Source organism: Leptopilina heterotoma, unplaced genomic scaffold, assembly GCF_015476425.1.
Source record: "Leptopilina heterotoma isolate Lh14 unplaced genomic scaffold, ASM1547642v1 Lhet_42, whole genome shotgun sequence".
Lineage (NCBI taxonomy): Eukaryota > Metazoa > Arthropoda > Insecta > Hymenoptera > Figitidae > Leptopilina > Leptopilina heterotoma.
In genome coordinates, this window is record NW_025111078.1 from 2,083,686 (window position 1) to 2,106,754 (window position 23,069).

Below are 23,069 nucleotides of genomic sequence, written 5' to 3' on the forward strand. Positions count from 1 at the left end.
ATTGTAACTTTTGAAATATTACCGCAGTAATTTTAACACGTGACGGAAATCAACCTAACCTTAAATTTAGAACTCATCGTCGAATGTTTTGTTTATAAAACCGGTTAATTCGTTATGTGCCAGTCCTTTGTTTGTCGATTATTGTAGTTTACTTGTATAAAATATGTAGTTGTCAAAATGTAAATTTAAAACAAAATCGTTTTCGTGAGTTTTCTTTTTGTTTTGTGTGCAAATTGTATTATAGAAAATAAAGCAAAAGTATGGAGGAGGCAAGTGTCAGTGATCAAAATACTCCAACGACAATGTCGACGCAATTAGATTCAGAAGAAGCTGAAAGATGGTAATATCTTATTAATTACTTAAAAACCTTAAAATCTTTAAAATGTAGATTATAAAAATAAAAGTAAGATAAATTTGTCAAATTCTCAGCATTAAGAATTCGGAAGGAATGTGGAATGTCACTTACGAACCAGTAATCAATGTTTTCTGTCAAGATAAAAGTATTATAACAAACGAACAAATTCACAATCTTTTGCAAGCTTTTTTGAGATCTGATTTAAATAATATATTGGTTCCTGCCTCTGGTAATAGTGTAATGTTCGAGGAGCATTTAAAACGTCATTCAGGTTAGCAATTCTTTTATATCGAAATATATTTTTCTTGAGTTTTTAAACTTGCATTTAAATAAATTATTTTTTTCAGCTTTTTTAACATGGCTATTTGGTGTATTGTTTACATTAACTGGTACTTCCGAAGACGAGTTGGTACTTGAGTACAGTATTGATATACAAGCTAAAATGTTAAAATTACTCATGACATATGACTTAAAAATATATTCGATTATTATGGCCGAGTATATTATAATTATTGAAGGTAGGTCATAAATTATTTTCCTCTTTTCAACATCATGGTTGGTATAGAAAATTATTCAATTCAATTATCTTTATAAATAAATAGCAAAAATTCTTGGACAACAATAAAAAAAAATCTAAATTTTGTCTGGAAAGCAGGGAAAATTAAAATTTTTAGTAGCAACCCTGAACATTTATCATATTTTTTAACTTATTTATTAATTGATTGTCTTTGTGAATATTTTTTTTCTCTGAGACAGAATTAGTGAGATTTCGAAAGCTCTTCGCGGACAGAAGAAAACCTGAATTAAACAAATTTAGAAGTGATATAAATGTAATTGGTAGAATGGAACTTAAAAATTTACCTACAAAAATCAGGTGTCTTGATTCAACTCTAGAATCCATTTTGAAGGTAAAATAATACTATAATTTAAGAAAAGGACAATTAATACAAAATTAGTTTATACTTTATTTCAATTTTATGTAATTCTTTTTTATTTCTTTCATTTAATTTGAATTAAATTCTAATTCTAAATAAGTGAATTTTATTTTCTAAATTAAATTTCCATTTATCTATTTATTCATTTTATTTCTATTTAAATTTTTTTATTCTAATTTTAGATTATGCTTAAAACGAGAGTATATAAATGGAGTTGTGAATTTCCACTATGGAATAATATTATCGATGTCCTTTCCGTTTCGTCACAGAAAACTAAAATTATTTCCTTTGATGTAATATTTGAACTACTCGACTTTGATCTAAAGAGCGATTCAGTAAGTATCTTTTCAATATTAATTATTGAAATAAATATAATTAAATATAATTTATTATAATAATTTCGGAAATTATTTTAATAATATTAATGAATTTCGCTAAAGCTTCTTAGATAATTATTTAGGCGAACAATTCTTGTAATAAAATTAATTTCTTTATTTGCTCCTTTGATAAATTTCTCAATTTTGTTTTTTTTTGTAAGGAATTGGACAGAATGTTTAAGGCCGTGACTGAAATGACTAATTTAATATCAGTTTGGAATCAAGAGGGAACACTTTCAAAGGATCTTTTAAAAATATGCCCGATAATTTTTCCGAAATTACTTAAAATTGCCCGCTTATCGAAACCAAGTGTTCAAATAACGAGTTTATGTTTAGCACTTGTCAATTTAATATCTCAGAAAATTATTGGTAAGCAAAAAATCTCTTCAATTTTTACAATTTAAAAGATTAATTTTGTTTTATCGCAAATGTACTTTATTCCTTTTTCACGCAGGAGACGAATTAAAGCAAGAAATCTACGATATTATTTACGACTTTCAAAGGCATAATTACATATTTCCGATGCTAACTGATTATCAATGTATCATTTTATCGGAAAATTTACCGGTGAGTAGAATTTTACTTCATTTTAACTGGAAGAAATTAAATTTTTAGAATTTATAAGAAAATTCTGAATTTTTCAGTCTTTTTTGTTTGCCTCATAAACTAAATAAAATTCCTAGCAAAATTTTAATTATTTTCAAAAATTTTCCTCATTTCAATTATTTTTAATATAATTTTTCAAAAGACTTCAATTATTTCAACAAAATTTGAATAAAAGTTTTACAGAAATTCAATTACTTACCAATTTTTTATAAATTTCTTCGAACTAATTCAATTATTTTTATTTTTTAATGAAGTTTCTCGATAGAATTTAAATATATTCAGAGAATTGAAAAAAAATAGTTCTGAGAAATTCAATTATTTCGAAAAATTTAAATAAAATTCTTTTAAAAATTCTATTATTTAAAAAAATGTTGACAAAATTCTTTACAAGATTTAGTTAATAAAATTGCAATTTTTAATAAAATTTTCCTATACAATTCAATTATTTTTAATACAATTCTTCTTAAGAATTCAATTATTTAAAAAAAATTGGAATAAAGTTCTTCGCAAGAAATCAATTATTTTCATAAATAATAAAATTTTTCTCGAGAATTAAATTATTTTAAAAAATTTTGATAAAATATTTTATATAAATTTGACAAAATTATAATAAAATTGATCATTAAATACAATTATTTTCGTAAAATATAACATTCTTCCTAGGAATACAATTATTGTCAAAAATGTTTGTAAAAATCTTCGAAACAATTCAATTATTTTCGTAAAAGATAAAATTCTTCGAACCAAATCAATTGTTTAAAAAATTTTAATAAAATTCTTCCCAAGAATTTAATTCTTTTATGAAATAAACATTTTCAATGAAATTCAATTATTAAAAAAAAATTTTTTTTTAATTCTTCGACAGATTTCAATTATTTTTAAAAATTTGAATAAAATTCTTCACAAGAAATTAATTATTTTCATAAATAATAATATTTTTCTCCAAAATTCAATTATTTTCAGAAATAAATTTTTTCATAAGAATTCAATTCTTTAAAAAAAATTAAAGAATTTTATCAAAAAATTTGGTAATAATAAAAGAAAGATTTTATCAAAGAATTTTATTATTTAGGAAAATAACTGAATTCTCGCGAAGAATTTTATTAAAATTTTTAAAAATCCTATTTAAAATCTTTTGAAGAATTACTTTGAATTTTTTTTAAACTAATGGAGTTTCGTTAATAATTTTAATTGAAAGTTTTGAAAGCAATTGAATTTTATGAAGAAGAATTTTATTAAAATTATATTAAAAATAATTAAATTCTTGCGAAGAATTTATTAAAATTTTAGAAAATAAATGAATCTTATGTTAATATTTGAAATTTTAAATTCTTTCGAGAAATTCTATTAAAATTGTTTTGAAATGAATCGAAGAATTTATTAAAATTTTAAGAAATAATTAAATTGTTATGAAGAATTTTTTAGAAATATTTGAAAATAATGAAATTTTTTCGAGGAATTCAATTAAAATTGTTTTAAAAATAATTGAATTTTTGTAAAGATTTTACTATTTAAAACAATAATTGAATTGTTTAAAAGGATTTATTAAAATTTTAGAAAATAATTGAATTCTTTCGTGAAATTTTATTTAAATTTTTGAAAATATGAACAGTATTAATTAATTTTGTACTTAATAAGTGAATTTTTTGAATTTTGACTACGAAATTATTTTAAAAAATTTATATTTTCAAGGATTTCAATTCAATTCTAATGAATGATGTATTAACGGACGTTAAGAATAATGCAACAACTGGAGAAATTGTAAAAGTATCAAAAATCAGTAAATTATGGATGAATTTACGTTCAACATTTATGAAGAATCTTGAGAAGAAAAATTTTTCCTACATTCATGGATTTCTTGTGTCAACAAATTTATTATATCATTGGTTCATTGAGAATAAAATTGAAGGACAATTATTCGAGGACGATATGAATATTATTTATAAATTTTTAATAAACAATTTAGATGATAATGATTCAACGATAAATTCTATGGTTTTTCAATGTTTCATTTGTCTTATGAATCATTCTGAAGTGGATAAGGAGAAAATTTTGAATTTCTTATCAACACCATGGAGTATTAAAGATGAAAACGCAATGGATGTTGATTGCAATGATTATCATAATAGGACAATTAGTTTTGAGACAAAACTTAAATGTTTAGAAGTTATTTGTCGATATGAATCGGGAAAAAATGGTTTGAGAATATTAAAGGATTGTATTTCAAAGTCTGATATTCAATTCTCGATTGCTGCCATTCCGTAAGTGTTTTTTTTATTTAATTTAATATAAAATTTTGCAAAACAATTTTTTGCTTTAATTCTATTTTACTTTCCTCGAAGGAATTGTTTACTATTGTCAAAAAATAAGAACGTCAGGGTGGAGGATATTTTAAAACTAATGTTCTCGACGATTTCTTGCAATTCTCCGGAACTTCACGAGATTGTTGCGAAAACACTAGGCGAATTAATTTGCCTTTTATCGAAACATGCAATGCTAATCAGGTAATTAATTTAATTTACTCAATATATTTTGTATTTTAATTTTATTTAATAATTATTGAAAAACGTGTTTCAAAAATTGAAAATTGTTTCAGAGAATCGTGGAATAAATCGAATCTAATTGTAAAATGTGATGTTTGCGATAAACCGGAACAAGGGAATGATTCGAGAATTTATAATTTATCATCGAAATGTGAAACAATAATAACGTCATTTTTTAATATTTTAATGCCATCGATTCATGAGAAAATACGTCTTCAAATGTCGAATAATTTTTTGCGCTTCTCCAATCACATTAAAGAATTTAATACGAATAAGACGGCAAATCTTTGGTTATCTTATATCAATGACAAAAATCCCAATGTACGACAAAATATTGGTACAGTGATTGGTTATTTGTTGCAAAATAATATTGCACAATTGCAACAAACACATGTTCTGTCGGACGACGATGTGCCAATTGAATTAGAGAAATTTGTCGATTCGGTTATAAATATTTTACATATTTCGCTAATAGAGGCTATCGAGAAAAAAGATTCATTGTTGTTGAATGATTTACTTAAAACAGCAACGAACTTTGCATGGTAAGATTTTAATTTTAATAGTAATTGATTCAATCTATCTTCTTCTATTTAATCTGTTCGCAGTTTGAAGTTAGTTGTTTTTTGCTTTTTTGTTTCCTAATATTTAAAATAATTTTTCTTTTGAAATGTTTTCAATTTTAAAATTAAATTACTGAAAATCATTGAATTGTTGCAAAGAATTTATCAAAAAATTTGAAAATAATTAAATTACTTCGAAGAATTTTATTATTTAGGAAAATAACTGAATTCTCGCGAAGAATTTTATTCAAATTTTCAAAATTATTTGTAGAAATAATAAATTTTTTCGCAGGGATTCAATTATTATTTAAAAAAAAGTTTTAATAAAATACTATTCAAGAGTTCAATTGTTTTCATAAATAATTAAATTGTCGATTTTAATTTGGAAACATTTTACTAAACGAAATGGTTTTTTTTTTTTTGCAGTGTTGAGCTTTATCTAACGGAAAAGCGAATTTTGAGTCTTATTGTTTACATAATATTGCATCCGAATACAAATACAAAAGAAATCGCATTGGCAAATGCAGCTTTTGAAAAAATTGCCGAATTTTATCATCTTCTTCCAATGAAAATGTATGTTCGATATCGAAAACATTTTTTAAACGTAAGTTTCTTTTCTACTTATATTATCGTAATTTTAGAAAATTTCGTTTTTTTTAATAGTCCCATAATAATAAATTTTTGTTGCTGTTAATAAATTATTAACAAATAAATAAAGATTTTCTAGTATTGAATTTAAATAAACGAAAAATTCAGTTTTTTATTGACAGTTAATTATAATTTTGTAATGATAAAAATTTGTATTATTTCAGATAATTGTACAGTTGTCAGTGAGAAATTTTCTGAATTATAATTTCGATTTTATTACATCTCTGTATAGAATTTCTCAGGCAATTGGATATGAAGGACCAACACAGTTATTGAACAAGGAGCAACATTTTATTGTTGCTTTTTTAATTCCTCATATCGTCGAAATTCCGAAGACAATTACGTTACTTGAAAATATTGCTGAGAAGAATTTTTTTGAAAAGGAAGTATTATTAAAAAATTACTTTCCTGTGAGTATTTTTTTCGATTTTATTTATTGTGTCTAATTTCAAAATAGTCACTTTTAAATATTATATTTAACTAGCAAATTGATATGTGCGCCAGAATTTCATTATTCTTATAAATAATAAAATTCTTTAGAGCAATTAAATTATTTTCAATACAATTTTAATAAAATTTCTCCAAAGAATACAATTATTTTTAAAAATATTGATTAAATTCGATTATTTTCAAGAATTTAAATATAAATTCAATTATTTTCGACAATTTTCATGAAATTCTTTTTTAAAAAAATCATTATTTTCAAATAATAAAAAATAAAATTCCCTCAAAAAATTCAATTATATTCGAAAATTCAGATGAAATTCTTCGAAAAAATTCAATTATTTTTATGAATTGTAAAATTCTCCGCAAGAATTCAATTATTTTCATAAATAATAAAATGTTTCGGAGGAATTCAATTATTTTCAATACAATTTTATTTATGATTTTAATTTTCCAAGAATTTTTCACGAAACAACTCACATTTTTTCATGGCTTTAAATTTATTTTTCAATTTTACTTATATTATTTTGAAAGAATTCAATTATTTGAAAAAATGTTGAAAAAATTCTTGAAATGAATTCAATTCAAAACTTTTTTAAATAATTGAATCCCTGCAAAAAATTTATTATTTCTGCAAATAATTGAATTTTTACAAAATTTAGAGAAATAAGTGAATTTTTTAGAAGAATTTTATGAAAATTGAATACCTGGGAAAAATAATTTTCCCTGGAATTCAATTAACATAGTATTTAAAATAATTGAATTCCAGCGAAAATTTGATTATTTTTAAACATAATTGAATTCTTGAATTGGATTTTATTAAAAGTTTTTTAAATAATTGAACTTCTGTGAAAATTTAATTATTTTTTAAAATAATTGAATTTTTGCGGAGAATTTTTATAAGATATTTAAAAATAATTGAAATTTTTGAAGAAATCAATTAAAATTGTATTGAAAATAAGTGAAATCCGGAAATTTATAATAAATCCTAAAAATAATTGAATTTTTTTACGAAGATTTTCATTATTTATAAATTGACTTTTTGCAAAGAATTTTATTACAATTATTGAAAATAATTGAATTCTTGATAAAATTCAATTACTTTTAAAATTTTCAGTAAAAATTATTAAATTAAAAATGGATTTCAGTTAAAATTGTAGATTATAATTGAATTTTAAAAGAATTAGAGCCTAAGTTTTTAGAAATAATTGAATTTTAAAAAGGTTTCAGATTAAAATCTTTGAAAATTTGAATTTTTCATATTTTTAACTAATAATTCTGTGGAATTAATTTTTTCTTGAGAAATTTTAATTGCTGTTTTTTTAAACTATATTAAGAATATTTAAATAAATTCTTTAAAACTAATTAAGAAAAGGTAATTTTTCCATCATAGCAAAGTATTTTTTCATTTTGTATTTGCAGTACATCTGTATTCATTTGTTACTCGACGTAGAACAAGAAATTGGAGTGAAATGTTTGAATTTCGTTTTAAAAACAACGAACTTAAGAATACAGTCATTAATGAACAGGTTTAATTTTATGGTAAATATATTTTTTCGTTCTTTCTTTCTTTCTTTTCTTACTTATCTTTATTTATTTATTTTCTTGTTTCTTCATTTATCTAATAACAATATTTAATTTTAATTTTTAAAAAACTGGTTTTTTAAATTGTCCCTTTTTTTTAAATCAGGCAATTTTTGATCAATTATTTTTGCGATTCAACGAAAAAGAGGATGTAATCGAGTGTCTCAAATTGATATTCAAATTGAAGGGAGAATCAGTGAGATTCGATACAAAGAAGGAAATTGTGAGTTGAAAGAAAATTCTATTTTAATTTCTTTTAATGAATTTAATGAAAAATAATTAATTTTTTTTTGCTTTAATGTTTTTGGAATAATTTCAGACTGAATATTTAAAGCCGTATTTGCATGGAGTTTTAGTAACGGCGGAAATAAATTTAAGACAAATTGTCGACGAGGAAAGTCAAAAATGTGCAATCGCCTCTCTAGTGGCATTAATTCATTTTATGGGACCACAATATATTACTCCATTAAGATATAAATTTTTGTCGACACTTCGAATGCTTCTTAAATTTAGCAGACCTGGATTTAGAAAAGTCACATTTGAAGCGTGGGATGCATTTATTCGCAAGTAATTTTAAATAAAAAATTTATATGAATATTATTAATTTTACATTATAATTATAATCTTTATATGTTTCTGTAAAATTTTCAGCACTTTGATTCATGATTTAGGCACTTTATTGCCAGCAATATTTTCCTCGGTTGTGCCTTTATTGGAAACGTATCCTAAGGAAACGAATGAAATGCTCGAGTATTTAGTTATAAAAAATGAGGGAGCTCTATCGCCGTATATTCCGGAATTATTTTTCATTGAGGATATAAATGTCTCTAGAAATATTTCAAACGTTGTGACGACTTGCATCAAGCGAAGAAGGTACAATACATTTTTAATAAGTGTTTCTTAAATTTAAATTGCTGAATAGATTTTTCTAAAAAAATTTAAAATTATTTTCTGTATCATAGATCTGAATGTATCAAAGAAAATCTCGGATTGTGGATTAAAAGAATAGGTCACGAAATTGATAGCGTCAGATTACGAGCTTTAGTTCATTTAAAACCATTTTTGGCTGAAAATCGAAGAAAAATTAATGGATTGATTCTTGCAAATGCAAACGTTCATCCTTTGATTCTTGAGGTAAATTATTTTCATTATTGATTTATTTATTTTATAGTTAATTAATTGTTGTAAATTAATTTATTAAAATAATTCTCAAAATAATTTTTTTCTTATTCGTAAAATTTGTTTAGTTATTGGATATGCTTCTTGCTGGATGTCGAGATAAAGACGAGGCAATTCAATTAGCTTATGGAGAATGTCTTGGAGAACTTGGAGCTATTGATCCTAGTCTTCTACCAAAAAGAATCGTATCCAGAGGTAATGTAACAAAAAATATTTTTGTCTATCTACAATTTAAAAAAAAAATAGTTTTTGATATAATTTGTTTATATTAAAATTGAATCATTATTTTCAATTTCATTTTTAATTACATTTCTTGAAAGAATTTAATTATTTTTAAACAATTTAATGAAATTCTTTAAAAAAAATCCAACTTCTTTATTAATTAATTTATTTACTTTTTTATTTATCTATTTAGAGGACAGTAACTTCATAACAGATGTGAACGAAGAATTTGCGTGCGCCGCACTTGTTGAATTTGCAAAAGGCTTTCAAATGCAAACAAATTCACATGACGCCGATTGTTTTTGCCTTGCAATTCAAGAAATATTAAAAGTCTACAAAATTTCGCCAAGCAGTTCAAAAAGTATATTTTGGGAAAGTATGCCTTATACTGTTCGTGAAATGATATATCCATTTTTGACATCTCACTATATAATGGATTTTTTTGAAAATCACATCGATTATCCACTTCCAATTTACGGGTATGTATAATCTATATTTTAATATTATTATTTAATTGATTCCGAAATTTATTAAATATTTGTTTCTTAAAAATTCAGTGAATAGAAAAAATTAAAATAGTAAATATTAAAAAGAAAAAAATTGTAAATTGGTTTAAAAGTTGGAAAATATTTTTGAAACATCTTTCAGAACTGATATGAGTATTACCTTTGAAAAATGGGCGTTCAATTGGATGATGAGCATGTTTGCAAAGCTTCCTGACTCGAAACTAAAAAGTATTTTAAAAACTTCGTCACCGGCATTAAAACGAGATGTGAGAATCGTCGAATTTTTCATTCCACACATAGCAAGTGAGTTCTTTTTCTAAATTACAGGCATCACAGTTTCTAGAAAAACAAAAATTCTAAAACAATACCTTCAATTTTTTCCATTTTTGACAATAATTTCTTTTTAAATACTTAACTTAATTCTTGAACTAATTTTATTTATAGATTTCAAAATTAATTTAATTTTAAAAGAGTTGCGTTTACAATTTTCATAAATCTAAATTAACTTCAAAAGATATTAATTACAATTTTTATAAAATTTCAATTTTGAATGAATTTCATGAGAAATTCTAAAGAACTTAAATTTTTGCAAAAATTTTCAAAATTTTAAATTATTCTGAAATTAGTTAAATTTTTTTAATATATTTAATTAATTATTAAAAATAATAATAAACTTTAGTGAAAAACACTAAATAAATTTGAATTTTGGAAAAGTTTCAATTGATTGCAAAAATTCAATTATTTTCAAAAGTAATAAAATTCTTCGCAGAAATTCAATTATATTCAAAAATTTAAATAAATTCTTCTCTAAATTTCAATTCTCTTTATACCTAAATAATAAAATTCTTCTTCAAAATTCAATTATTTTCAATAATTTTAATAAAATTCTTCGCAAAATTTCAATTATTTGCAAAAATTTTTCTAAATCCAATGATTTTCAATATACTATTTTAATAAAATTTTCCAAAAGAAATTCAATTATTTAAAAAAAAAAATGATATTAAAATTCTACGCAAAAGTTTATTTATTTTCATAAATAATAAATATTTCACAGGAATTTTATTATTTACAAATTTTTTATAAATTTCTTCGCAATGATTCCATTATTTTCATAAATAATAATCTAACTCCTCGCAGAGTTTCAATTATTTTTAATACAATTTTAATCGAATTTCTCGAAAAAATTCTTCAAAATTTTATTACAATTCGTCGAAGAAATTTAATTATTTAAAAATTTTTTGATAAAATTCTTTACGAGAATTCAATATTAAGAAACATTGAATTTTTCAATGTAAATTGTTTTTTTTTTTGTATTTAAATAATTGAATTCTCGTAGAAATTTCTAATAAAAATTGATTTAAAAGTTAATTTCAGTTAAAATTTTTTGAAAAAGTTCAATCATCTTCACGGATAAAAAAATTATTCGCAGAAATTTAATTATTTTCAGGAACTTTTATAAAATTCTTCGCAAGAATTCAATTATTTAAAAAAAAATTAATAAAATTCGCAAGAATTCAATTATTTTTATAAATAATGAAATTCTTCTCAGGAGTTAAATTATTTTTCAAAAATTTTAATAAAATTCTTTGCAAAAATTCAATTATTTTCTTAAATAATAAAATTCATCGCTGAAATTCAATTATTTTAAAAAAATTTATCAAAATTCGTCGAAAGAATTTAATTATTTAAAAATTTATTGATAAAATTCTTTATGTGAATTCAATGTTAATTGAATTCACAATTTAAGTAATTGATTTCTCGTAGAATTTTCTAATAGAAATTGATTTAAAAGTTAATTTTAGTTAAATTTTTACGTAATAATTGAATTTCAAAAGCATTATAGCGTGAATTTTTAGAAATAATTGAATTTTGAAAAATAAAATAACTCCGAGTCGAAGACTCGGAGTTATCGATTTCTTCATGTTTTATAATTAATATTCTCATAAATTGTTGAATTTCAAAATGATTTGAATTTGAATGTTTTGAAAATCCTTATTCCTATGGAAAAAGAATAATGATTAAATATTTTTTTACAAAAGAAGTTATTGCTGTTTTCGAATATTTTTCCTGTTAAAGAAATTCGTAAATAAATGTAATAGAACATTTTTTTGAGCAACTAATCATTTTTAATGTGAATCGCAGAATATTCTTTAGGCAAAAAAATGAAAATTTTGTCTGGTAATCAGTAAAAAGTTAGGGAAAAAGAAAATTAAAGTTTTGTGGCAACTCTAATTAAAATAGAATCATTTTTAAATAATTTTATATTAAGTTACTGTGATGCCTGAAATTAACAAAAAAATTGATTATATTTATTTAAGTAAAAATAAATTAATCATTTTCTAATGTCATTTAGCGTTTATTATTCGAAATGGGAATGAAAATGAGTGGAAAGAAATTGCACAAGAAATGTTGGCTGTTATAACTGAAAATGCAAAATCAGTGGATACACTCTTGAATACTCGTCCTTTATACAATGGCACAACGGAATCAAAAAATACAAGAGTTTCGGATGAAGCAAAACACGTCAGATGTTCCCAGGTATTAAAATATTAGTAAAAAAAAATTTATTATTAAATTTAACAATTTCTGTTTTTTATTTGCAATTTTTACAGGTAGTTTTTTCGACCCTTGATTATTTGCAAAGGTGGTTAAGAGAAATGAGAGTTGATTTAAATGATAATTACAAATCAATTAAAGGTACGTTTTTTATAAATAAAGTAAACTAATTAAACTATGTAATTAAACTAATGTTCAAAATGATGAATATATTTTTAGAATTTTGCGACATGTTCGATGGCTTTGTTTTGGCTGAAGGTTCTTATAAAACATACGAATTTCATCGTGCTTTGTTATATTTGGAACAACATATGGCTATTAGTAAAAAAGGTCTCACTGATTTCAAAGAACGCGATTTATTTGTTGTAAGTTTTTTTTGTCTCTAAAATAGAAGAAATTTTCATTTTTTAAACAATTTTTCGGAGCAATTTTTTTTTTTGATATTTCGCAGAAAATTTATCTACAACTCGACGAACCAGATGGTGTTTCTGGAATTTTAGCTTCTCAAAATGAAATTCCCTCTGTCGAACAATTAGTCTTGGCACACAACATCAGTGGTCAATTTCAGGTGATTTCGATATTAAAATATTAATTAAAATAGAAAAAAAATATTTTGTTGTTCGGATTAATAAGAAAAATAATAAATTTCCTAACAGGATGCTGCAATTTGCTATGAAAAAATGGCTCAAAGAAAAAATAAAGAGCCAAGATATTTGAAAGGAATGATCCAATGTTACCTGAGTCTCGATCAGCCATTAACTGCAATGTGTATCACGAAAGGATTTCTCGAAGATAGGTAATTATTTAACAAAAACGAATTTCTAATCTAACAAATCTTTTTTTTTTATCCATTTAATTGATAATCTTTTTCTTTGTGATTTATTTTCCTCAGACCTGAATTAGAACCAATAATGTCAGATTATGAATGTTTTTGGCGACTCGCACAATTTGGTAATGTCGAGGGTAAGGAGAATGTGAAGCATAATTATCTGGAGGATTTGAAGAATTCTGTGAAACCCGATTTAACGATTGTTAAGAAAAAAATACTCTCGTTACTCGCTGCATCTTCGCATCCTGGCGCTTATGAACACAGCTATTCGTCAATAATGAAGTATGTTACTTATATTACGTGAAACAAGCAGAAAACTTTACAATAATTTTTAAAAAAATTAATTTTTTTCAATCTTAAATGAAAAATCTTTGTCTAGGTAGATATATAAAAAAATATTTTTTCTTAATATAGTAGATAAAATATTCAGAATTCCTATAATAATGAAAATAATTGCAAATATTTTTTGTTGTATAATATAAATATATTTTTTATTTTGTTCAATATAGACTGCATATAATAAACGAATTTGAGAAGGCGATTGAAAAAATATTGGTAAATGTTGACACAGTTCCGAATATTTTTGAGGAATGGGAAAAAAGATTTCAACTAGTAAAAGCCTCGAGTGGAGTTGAATTTGTTTTGAGTATGCGAAGAGCAACATTGGATTTGGCATATTTGTATCAACGAGAAACAACGAATGTGGAAAATACAACTTTAAAGGAGGAAATTGGAAAAATTTGGATTAAGAGTGCAAAAATTGCTAGAAAGTAAGTTGAGAAATAAATTACCATCTCTTTGCTAATTTTATGCGAATTCTAATTTAAATAATTGAATTCCTGAGAAATTCAATTCATTTTTATTATTCATGAAAAGAATTGAATTCTTACGAAGATTTTTACAAAAATTTTTTTATACAATTGAATTCTCTTGCGAAATTTTATGATAATAGTAAATATTGATAATAATTGAATTTCGAATATTTTTTTGAAGTAAAAAATTTGATTATAATGTTTGAGAATAGTTTTTTTATTTCTAGTATTAGCGAATTTAAAGTAGTGTAAATTCTCGAAAAAAGCTGAAATAGTAGCTTTCAGTGGCTGAAATTTAAAAAAGTACCCAAATAGTAGCATAACGTAAAAAAAGTAGAGACTAAAATCGTTTTGATTTTTATTTCCTTTCAGAGCCGGATTGTATCAACAAGCGTACATGTATATTTTGTCGGCTGGGGAAATATGTAAACCACAGGAAATTTGCACCGAAATGGCTCAACTCTATTGGCAAAAAGGAAGTCAAGAATACGCGTTTGCAACATTGAAACGTTGTTTGGACAGTTATTTTCCACCTGCCGAGGTTTTTAAAAGTGCTCCCGTCAATGAGAACTTAAGCGAAAAAAAACAATATGCAAAGGTGGAAAATTAATTTTTATATTTTTTGAAATACTTTCAATTTTCTTTACAGTACCTAAATTGTGTGTTTTCTTTTTAGGCGAAGCTTTTATTTGCGAAATATAATTACGAAACACAAAATGTACAAACAAGGACGAATATAGGAAATTTTAAGGAGGCAATTGAAGTTTGGCGAGGTTGGGAAAACAGTTACATTGCATGCGCTCAGTATTATGAATCGCTCGTTAATAAAATGTCAGAGGATGCGAAGGATGTCGATGGACGGTATGAATTTATAAAATATTTTTCTGATTTATTTAATTTCTTTTTTTTTCAAAAAAAAATCTTTGGAAATTGAATGTTCTTTATTTTTCAAAATAGTGACATACAGATTCAATCATTATTATTTTATGCAAAATCATTGAAATTTGGTTGTAAGCATATACATCAGTCGATGCCAAGAATGTTGACAATTTGGTTGGAATTTGCATCAAGAACACAGAAACGAATAAAAAATAAAACTGCCTCGGAATATCAAAAGGAAGGTTTAAAACGACTTACGTCAATTTTGGGTATGTGTAAAAGAATCTACAAAAAGAAAAAATCAAAAAAAAAATTTTGTTTACTAAAATTTATATTCTACAGAAAAAGAACATTTTTACAAATTTTTAAATACTAGGAATTAAATTTAATTAATTTTTTGATTGTAGAATCGTATTTGGACTATCTTCCAACTTTCACATGGTTAACAGCATTTAGTCAGCTTGTTTCTAGAATATATCATCCTTCTTTAGATGTTCAAAGAACATTAAAGATGATTATCGTGAAATTGATTCTTGCACATCCACAACATTGTCTCTGGATGATAGCCTCAATTTCTCAGGTACTTTTTTAAAAATTTTTATTGTTATTTTCTTTATCACTATTTTAATAATATTTGTAAATAATTTTTTTACATTGTTTTTTTGAAAAAAAACAACAATAAAGTTAAAAGTATTTTAAAAAATTCTTTAAAATACAAAAATTGCAAGAAATTTACGTTGATATAAATAAATTTTTTTTTCAGTCGGAAAATAAGCAACGTAAAACGCAATGCAGTGACATATTGAATCATGAGAAGATTTGCAATTCCGAAGTGATGAAAATAGTTAAAGATTTTCGTAGACTGTGGACATTTATAATTGAACTCTCCGATAAACCAGTTCCTGAGGTGATTAAACGACAAATTTCTATTCTATTCCTCTGTAGAAATCGAAATTAAATTTTAACAAAGAATCAAAAGCAAAGAAAGTAATAATTTTTAATTGACATTTAAAAAGAAAATCTAAGATTTAAAAAAAAAACTTGTTATTTTCAGAACCAAAGTAAGACGACCGTTAGTGCTTTATCGAGTAACTTGCCAGCGCTTTTTAAATCTACTGGATTCAGTAGAATAATGATGCCAACGTCCGAATTTCGAAAATTACATCTTCCTTTAAAGGGAGAATCATTCAAGGATCACGAACCATTCTTAAAGTAAAATTTTTCTTTCAATTAAATTTCAAATTTAACTAGATTTAAATTTAAATTAAAAATTATTCTTCTCTAAGAATCTGGAAATTTTTTTTAATTTTCGTATTTTTAGATAATTTTCTTCAAACGTTTATTTCTATTTTACATTTTATTAAATTGATTTATTTACAATATAGATATAAATTATTATTTTATATAATTTTTTAAATTTTTTGTACAAATTTCTTTGTACAAATTATCTTTTGTTAGAAATTAATTTCTTTTTGTAATTATCAATTTTAATTTAGGAATTGGGTGAGCATTGATGGAATTAATGAATCGATAAATGTAATGCAATCACTTGTGAGACCAAAGCAAATTTCGCTGAGAGGCTCAGATGGAAAGAATTATCTTTTCATGTGTAAACCAAAAGATGATCTTAGAAAAGATTTCCGTTTAATGGAATTCAATGACATTGTAAATAAATATCTTCAAAAAGATCCAATGTGCAGGCAAAGAAGACTTTACATCAGAACTTACGTGAGTCATTTAAATTTATAATTTTTTTTTTCATTTTATTTATACTTCAATAGATTAATTAAACAAAGAAATGAAATTCTTAATATTAAAATTCCTATGCAAAGAATTTTATTAAAATTATTTAAAAATAATTGAATTCTTGATAAAATTCAATTACTTTCAAAATTTTGAGTAAAAATTATTTTAAAAAAACTCCATTATTTTCAAGATTATTAATATATTGTTATTTTAGAGTGTCGCACCACTAAACGAACAATGTGGATTAATAGAATGGATTCCAAATTTAGTGGGTCTTAGGAAAATTATTATTGATTTATACAAGCGAAAAGGAATTTACGTCAGTAATCAAAAATTGAGAACTTTACTATGTGGTTTGTATTTTTATTATTCTTAACTAATAATTATAATGATAAAATTTAATTTTTAACGAATAAATAATTAATCGAATAGTCATTTAATTAATTTACTAATTTTAAGGTAACAAAGCAAGTCTTCTAGAAAAAAGGAAATGTTTCACGGAAAAATTAATTCCTCATCATCCTCCAGTTTTGAGTGAATGGTTCAGACTCACATTTCCAGATCCCTACGGATGGTGTGTTTTTTCTAATTCAATTAATAATCAAAATAATCAAAATGTTTCTTCTGTAAAAATAATTTGTTTACTTATTTTTAAATGTCAGTATTTTTTTGCGCAAAAAAAATATTTAACTTATTTAATGTAAAGAAAATAATTATTATTAATTATTATTTCAGGTATGAAGCTCGCACTGCGTATATTAGAACAACGGCAGTTATGTCAATGGTGGGATACATTTTGGGACTTGGAGATCGTCACGGTGAAAATATTTCGTTCGATTCAAAATGTGGAGATTGTGTTCACGTCGATTTCAACTGTCTCTTCAATTATGTAATTTATTTATTTACTTTTTAATTTTCAATTATTTGCGACTTTTCAAAAAGGAAAATTCTCATTTAGCTAAATTTTTTTTTTACTGGAATTTTTGTTCAATAAAATTTATTATATTCAGGGTTGCCACAGGTCAGGGAAGTCAGGGGAAAATTCAATTATTTTTATAAATAACAACATTCATCACAAGAATTTCAATTATTTTCATAAATAGTAAAATTCTTCTCAGAATTTGAATTATTTTTTAAAAAATTGATAAATAATCAAATTTCTTTTAGGAATTAAATTATTTTCATCGCAGAATTTAAAATATTTTTAACATAATTTTAAATAATATCCTCGAAAAATGCAATTATTCTTAAAAATTTTATGAAAAATTGACGAAAGAATTGAATTTTAAGAAACATTCAATTATTCAATAAAATAATAAAATTCGTTGCAATGATTCAATTATTCTCATAAATAACTTTAAATTCATCTCAGGAAATTAATTATTTTCAAAAAAAATTTTATATAATTCTGCAAAAGAATTCAATTATCTTGTTAAACAACAAAATTCTCCCCATAAAATTAATTATTTTAAGGATTTTTAATAAAATTCTTTTACAAAATTCAATTATTTTCATAAATATCAAAATTCATCACAAGAATTCAATTTTTTTGAAAAGTAATAAAATACTTTGCAAACATTAAATTATTTTCAATATTTTTTAAAAATTTCTTAGCGAAATTCTTCTCAAGAATTAAATTATTGTCAAAAATTTTAATAAACTTCTTGTCAAAATTTCAACTACTTAAACGAAATTTAATAAAATTCTTCGCATAAATTCAATTAGTTGCATAAATTATTATTTAAATGCTTCTCAGGAATTCAATTATTTTTAGAAATTTTAATGAAATTCTTCAAAAAGTTTTCAATTATTTTCAAAAATTGTTATAAAATTCAATTATTGAATAAATTATTTATTTTTGTATTTAAATAATTGAATTATTTTTTAGAGAATTCTAAATTCTTGTTGAAATTGAATTTTATGGAAATTTTTGAAAATAATTAAATTCTTTCGTGTAATTTTATTAAAATTGGATTAAAAATAATTTAATTTCTGCAAACAATTTTTTAGTATTTATAAAAATAGTTGAATTGTTTCGAAGAATTTATTAAAATTTTAGGAAATAATTGAAATTTATGGAAATATTTAAAAATATTTGAATTCATCCGAGGAATTCAATTAAAATTGTTTTGAAAATAATTGAATTCTTTCGAGGAATACAATTAAAATTGTTTTGGTAATAATTGAATTTTTTGTAAAGATTTTACTATTTAAAAAAATAATTGAATTGTTTAGAAGGATTTATTAAAATTTTAGAAAATAATTGAATTCTTTCGTAAAATTTTATTAAAATTCTTGAAAATATAAACAGGAATAATTAATTTTGTACTTAATAAGTGAATTTCCTAAATTTTGATTATGAAATTATTTAAAAAATGTATATTTGAAAATAAATCAGAGTGAATCAGAATATTTTTTTAGTGTCAGGGAAAAAGTGAAAATTCTGTCTGGAAATCAGGGAAAAACCAATTTAAATTTTTGTGGCAACCCTGATATTTCAAATTTTATTTTGTGGAATAAGAAAAGTAGATTAATTAGCGGACTTTTTTTTAAAAGTAAATAAAAAATTGTTTGTTTAGGGTGAAAGATTCGAAATTCCAGAAAGAGTTCCATTTCGTTTAACTCACAATATGACGGACGCAATGGGTGCTTTGAAGTACGAGGGACCATTCAGACGTTCCTGTGAAATAACAATGAGAGTATTACGTGAACAAAGAACAACGCTTCAGAGTGTATTAACACCATTCGTCTACGATCCCCTTGTGAATGAATCGTCGAGAGAGCGTAAGGAGCGTAAAGCAGCGGCACTTAAAGTCGAAGATGAGGAAACTAATTATTTAGTATTGCGAATTAATGACATTCTACATCGTCTTAATGGACAAGTGAGATCAGTGGAGAGAAGTGAAAACGATTACGAACGACAGAACGAGAATAATGTTTACCTCAGTGTTGAGGGACAAGTAAATCTCCTCATTCTTCAAGCCACAAGTATCGACAATCTATGCCAAATGTATCAAGGCTGGGGAGCATTCATGTAAATTGAGAATTCTTCTTTTTTACCTTCATTTATATTTATTATTTAGGTACGTTATTTTTTTTTATAATTTCCTATAAATAGTGTCGTTAAAAAAAATGAAAAAAAAAATGTTGTAAAAATGGAAAATTACATTATTATATTTTTAGAAAAAAAAATTATGGACATTTTCGTTCGATTTGACTTTTACCGCTTTCCTCGTATTCTTGACTTGAGAGCCACATTTGTTGGAATGTGCCAATTGAAGCTAAAATTGAACCGCCAATCCATGCGCCAAAACGTCGTTCAGCGCAACCATTTGCGCTTATTAATTTCAATCGCATACTGGACGGTATTCTAACGGAGAGGTCGCGATTTAAACGTTCGGGGAAGCCTTGTATAAATGAATTTCCACCTGTCACAACGACACTGCCATAGAGTGCTGGTCGCACATCAACGTCACACATTCCCACACTGGTCGTCACAATATGACCAACTCCCAGCATTGTATTGCCCACCATACCGCCTCTCATTTGCACCATACTTGGGTCGAAGAGCGCCTCTGGTATTCGAAATCTTTCACTACTGAAGTCCTGAAAAAATCAAAAATTTTATTATTCATTCAGTTCCATTGAATTAATAATTGAATTCAGGGCTCGAACAAGGAACGTAAATCCCATAAAGGTCCGTAAATTTAAAATCGAATTTTTTAAAAATTATTTGATGTTTTTATTTTCTAACATATTTTCACTGGTTCGAGCCCTGTGAATTTTGGAAATTAATTTAATTACCTGTCGATAACCGGTTGGAAATTCGTATTGCACGGCAGGGACGGTGCAAACGATTTTTTCATCGTACGGAGTCTCGGAAACTTGAAGGCAAGTCGCCTGGAAGTCCTGAATAAGTTTCTTAACCATATAATTGTGCCAGGATTTTGTAACGTCCGGTATATTTTTCTTTTTCACCCATCGCGGTTTATCATGGTCCTTGACAACTTCTTTACTGCCAATCATATAAGCTGGCGATAAATCGATTTCCTGCTCCTGTTAATTAAACGAAAATAATTAATTTAATAATACTTAAATAATTAAATTAATTAAATAATTAAATTTAACAGTAAATTAACGGTAATGTAATTTACTGTTAATTTAAATAAAAAAATAAAAATTACAGAATTAAATAAATAAAATACGAAACTAACTTGTAAGAATTGTCTACACTGCATACTGATATAATCGCCACCGAGTGGAGATTTAACGATCGCTTGTGTTAAAACAAATCCATCTTGTACTGGTACCGCGGAAGTGTGAGTTGCACCACTGTCAACGACAATTCCAGTCGCTCTTCCATTTGCGAATGCCGCCAAAACGGCATTTTTCACTAGAAAAAATGCAGGAACGTTGTATTTTTCAAACATTAATTCCGTCAATTTTTCACGTTTACTTCTCACATTCCATGGCGATTCGGAAAACAATACTGGATGATATTCAGCGTCCGATTGAATTACACGCGAATAAGTGTAATCTAGTACCTAAAAAAATCCACATAAATATTAAACTCAGTCCTCGAACAACCAGTGAAAGTATTTTAAAATAATTGAAATTTTGCCAAGAATATTTCTAAAGATAATTTGAAATTTTTACGAGAATTTTTTCAGGGTTGCCACAAATATTTAATTTTATTTTTTCCTAACTTTTCCCTGATTTCCAGACAAAATTTTCACTTTTTCCCTGACCATAAAGAATATTCTGATTCACTCTAAAAATTATTAGATACTCAAAAAAACATTCTATTACATTTACTTACGAATTTCTTAAATTGTAAAATTATTCGCAAACATCAATAACTAAATTTTTAAATAACTTTCCCTGACTTTTCCCTGAATTCCCTGACCTGTGGTAACCCTGTTTTTACAAATTTTTGAACGTAATTGAATATTTAATTAATTTATTTAATAAGGATGAAAATACCTTTTCGAAATGATCCCAATCCTCGATCATGCCGTCCTTCATGTAACTGACAACTTCCATATTTTTTCGAGGCACATGAAGTGTCGTTGTGTCAATATAATATTTCGATGTCGATTGACAAATATTATTGTCGGGCTTTTTGTCATCGATATCCATTGCCTCGACCGGAGCAGCCGTTCCATTCCCATCTTCACCAATTCCAACCACTGCTGGAATTTCTGCCTTTGGCGTGTCTTCTTGTGCATAACCAACTCTCAATGAATTATGACCCAAGTCCAAGACAACTGCACCAATTTCATCACCTCCGTAGAGCATCGACATTCTGAATTTTACTAAACCGAAAAAAATTATATACTATTGATAAAATTATCTACAATTTAAACGTTAGGTGTAAAAATAATTCCCCTTTCACAGGACAATTAATTATTTCTCGCATTATTCATTTTCCCTCGTTACTTTTATTTTAAATTCCTTTTTCCGTTCGAAGAAATATATTAAAAAGATTAGAAACAAACATACTCCGAATTATGTATAGAGAGGTTAGGTTTGAAAGAATGGAAAGATACAAACATGGATAAATCCTATAAATAAATAATTATAACAAGTATAAACACATACTTGATCAATTATCGGAGAAATCGAGTCAAAAATATAAATAAAAAGGAAAAAATAACTAAATTAGTCAAAAATTGATAAAACCGACAAAAGTTGACCAAAGTTACATGAATTTTTTCCAATGGTAATTAATAGAAAAATATCAAAAATATTTCATGGATATAATAAATATTTATTTTTACTCACTGTTTTTTCACTTTTTCTTTTAATTTTTCTACTTTTTGAATAAAGTTTGTTATTGATAAACGAAAAACATAACCTCTTTAACTCACACAAGACGCCGAGTCGGCCATATTGAATTCTGTCAAATCAACAATTGCGCATGTTTCATTGCTTTTATTTTATTGGTCCAAAATAAACCGCGACAATTTAAAATAATTCAGCTCCAAAACCGCATTATCAATAAATAATTTTTATTTTTATTATTTTAGTAATTAGAATATAATAATTAATATTAGTAATTAATACACAGGAGGTGTATTGAATTTTTTTCTTAAAACTACACTGCTTTAGATGAAATTATTCAATAAGCGTTTTTTTCAATTTCAACCAACTATGTGCGCACGCGCCTTTATAATCATGGCTGACAATATTGTAACAAATAAGAATTATTTTTAATTTAGAAATTCTATTTTAAATTTAATAAAACAAGAAAATATGGGAAAAAAAGGTAAATTGTACACAAGATTT

The 23,069-nt window shown here is 24.7% G+C and overlaps 2 protein-coding genes across 2 annotated transcripts; one reads left to right on the top strand and one right to left on the bottom strand.

Annotated features, from left to right (window-relative positions):
* The first annotated feature begins 53 nt into the window (after positions 1-53).
* On the top strand, positions 54-19,949 carry LOC122506428 (serine/threonine-protein kinase ATR). Its single transcript, XM_043618593.1, has 38 exons — positions 54-340; positions 430-626; positions 703-873; positions 1,112-1,263; positions 1,473-1,625; positions 1,829-2,036; positions 2,122-2,234; positions 3,966-4,534; positions 4,616-4,777; positions 4,870-5,358; positions 5,803-5,980; positions 6,189-6,434; positions 7,891-8,010; positions 8,159-8,275; positions 8,372-8,619; positions 8,704-8,925; positions 9,015-9,186; positions 9,300-9,426; positions 9,647-9,932; positions 10,102-10,262; positions 12,313-12,497; positions 12,572-12,656; positions 12,735-12,880; positions 12,967-13,083; positions 13,172-13,311; positions 13,408-13,626; positions 13,854-14,114; positions 14,529-14,754; positions 14,833-15,017; positions 15,114-15,304; positions 15,443-15,615; positions 15,799-15,942; positions 16,090-16,247; positions 16,532-16,763; positions 16,996-17,134; positions 17,241-17,355; positions 17,517-17,670; positions 19,361-19,949. The coding sequence occupies exons 1-38, from the start codon at positions 261-263 to the stop codon at positions 19,817-19,819; spliced, it is 7,500 nt and encodes a 2,499-aa protein (XP_043474528.1). The 5' UTR covers positions 54-260; the 3' UTR covers positions 19,820-19,949.
* On the bottom strand, positions 19,852-22,691 carry LOC122506429 (actin-like protein 6B). The gene is made up of 5 exons (XM_043618594.1): positions 22,566-22,691; positions 21,765-22,096; positions 20,996-21,325; positions 20,586-20,837; positions 19,852-20,387 (listed from the first exon to the last, which is right to left on the bottom strand). Exons 2-5 carry the CDS (start codon positions 22,083-22,085, stop codon positions 19,974-19,976), a joined length of 1,317 nt encoding a protein of 438 aa, XP_043474529.1. The 5' UTR covers positions 22,086-22,096; positions 22,566-22,691; the 3' UTR covers positions 19,852-19,973.
* Between the last annotated feature and the right edge of the window lie 378 nt (positions 22,692-23,069).

Excerpts from the sequence above, each read along its gene's own strand:
- LOC122506429 (XM_043618594.1), bottom strand. The coding sequence starts at position 22,085 with ATGTCGATGCTCTACGGAGGTGATGAAATTGGTGCAGTTGTCTTGGAC. Across the intron at positions 20,838-20,995 it reads AGTGTAGACAATTCTTACAA|GAGCAGGAAATCGATTTATC; the intron begins GTTAGTTTCGTA and ends TTTAATTAACAG. Across the intron at positions 20,388-20,585 it reads TTCCAACCGGTTATCGACAG|GACTTCAGTAGTGAAAGATT; the intron begins GTAATTAAATTA and ends TGATTTTTTCAG.
- LOC122506428 (XM_043618593.1), top strand. The coding sequence starts at position 261 with ATGGAGGAGGCAAGTGTCAGTGATCAAAATACTCCAACGACAATGTCG. Across the intron at positions 5,981-6,188 it reads ATCGAAAACATTTTTTAAAC|ATAATTGTACAGTTGTCAGT; the intron begins GTAAGTTTCTTT and ends GTATTATTTCAG. Across the intron at positions 17,671-19,360 it reads TCAACTGTCTCTTCAATTAT|GGTGAAAGATTCGAAATTCC; the intron begins GTAATTTATTTA and ends TTGTTTGTTTAG.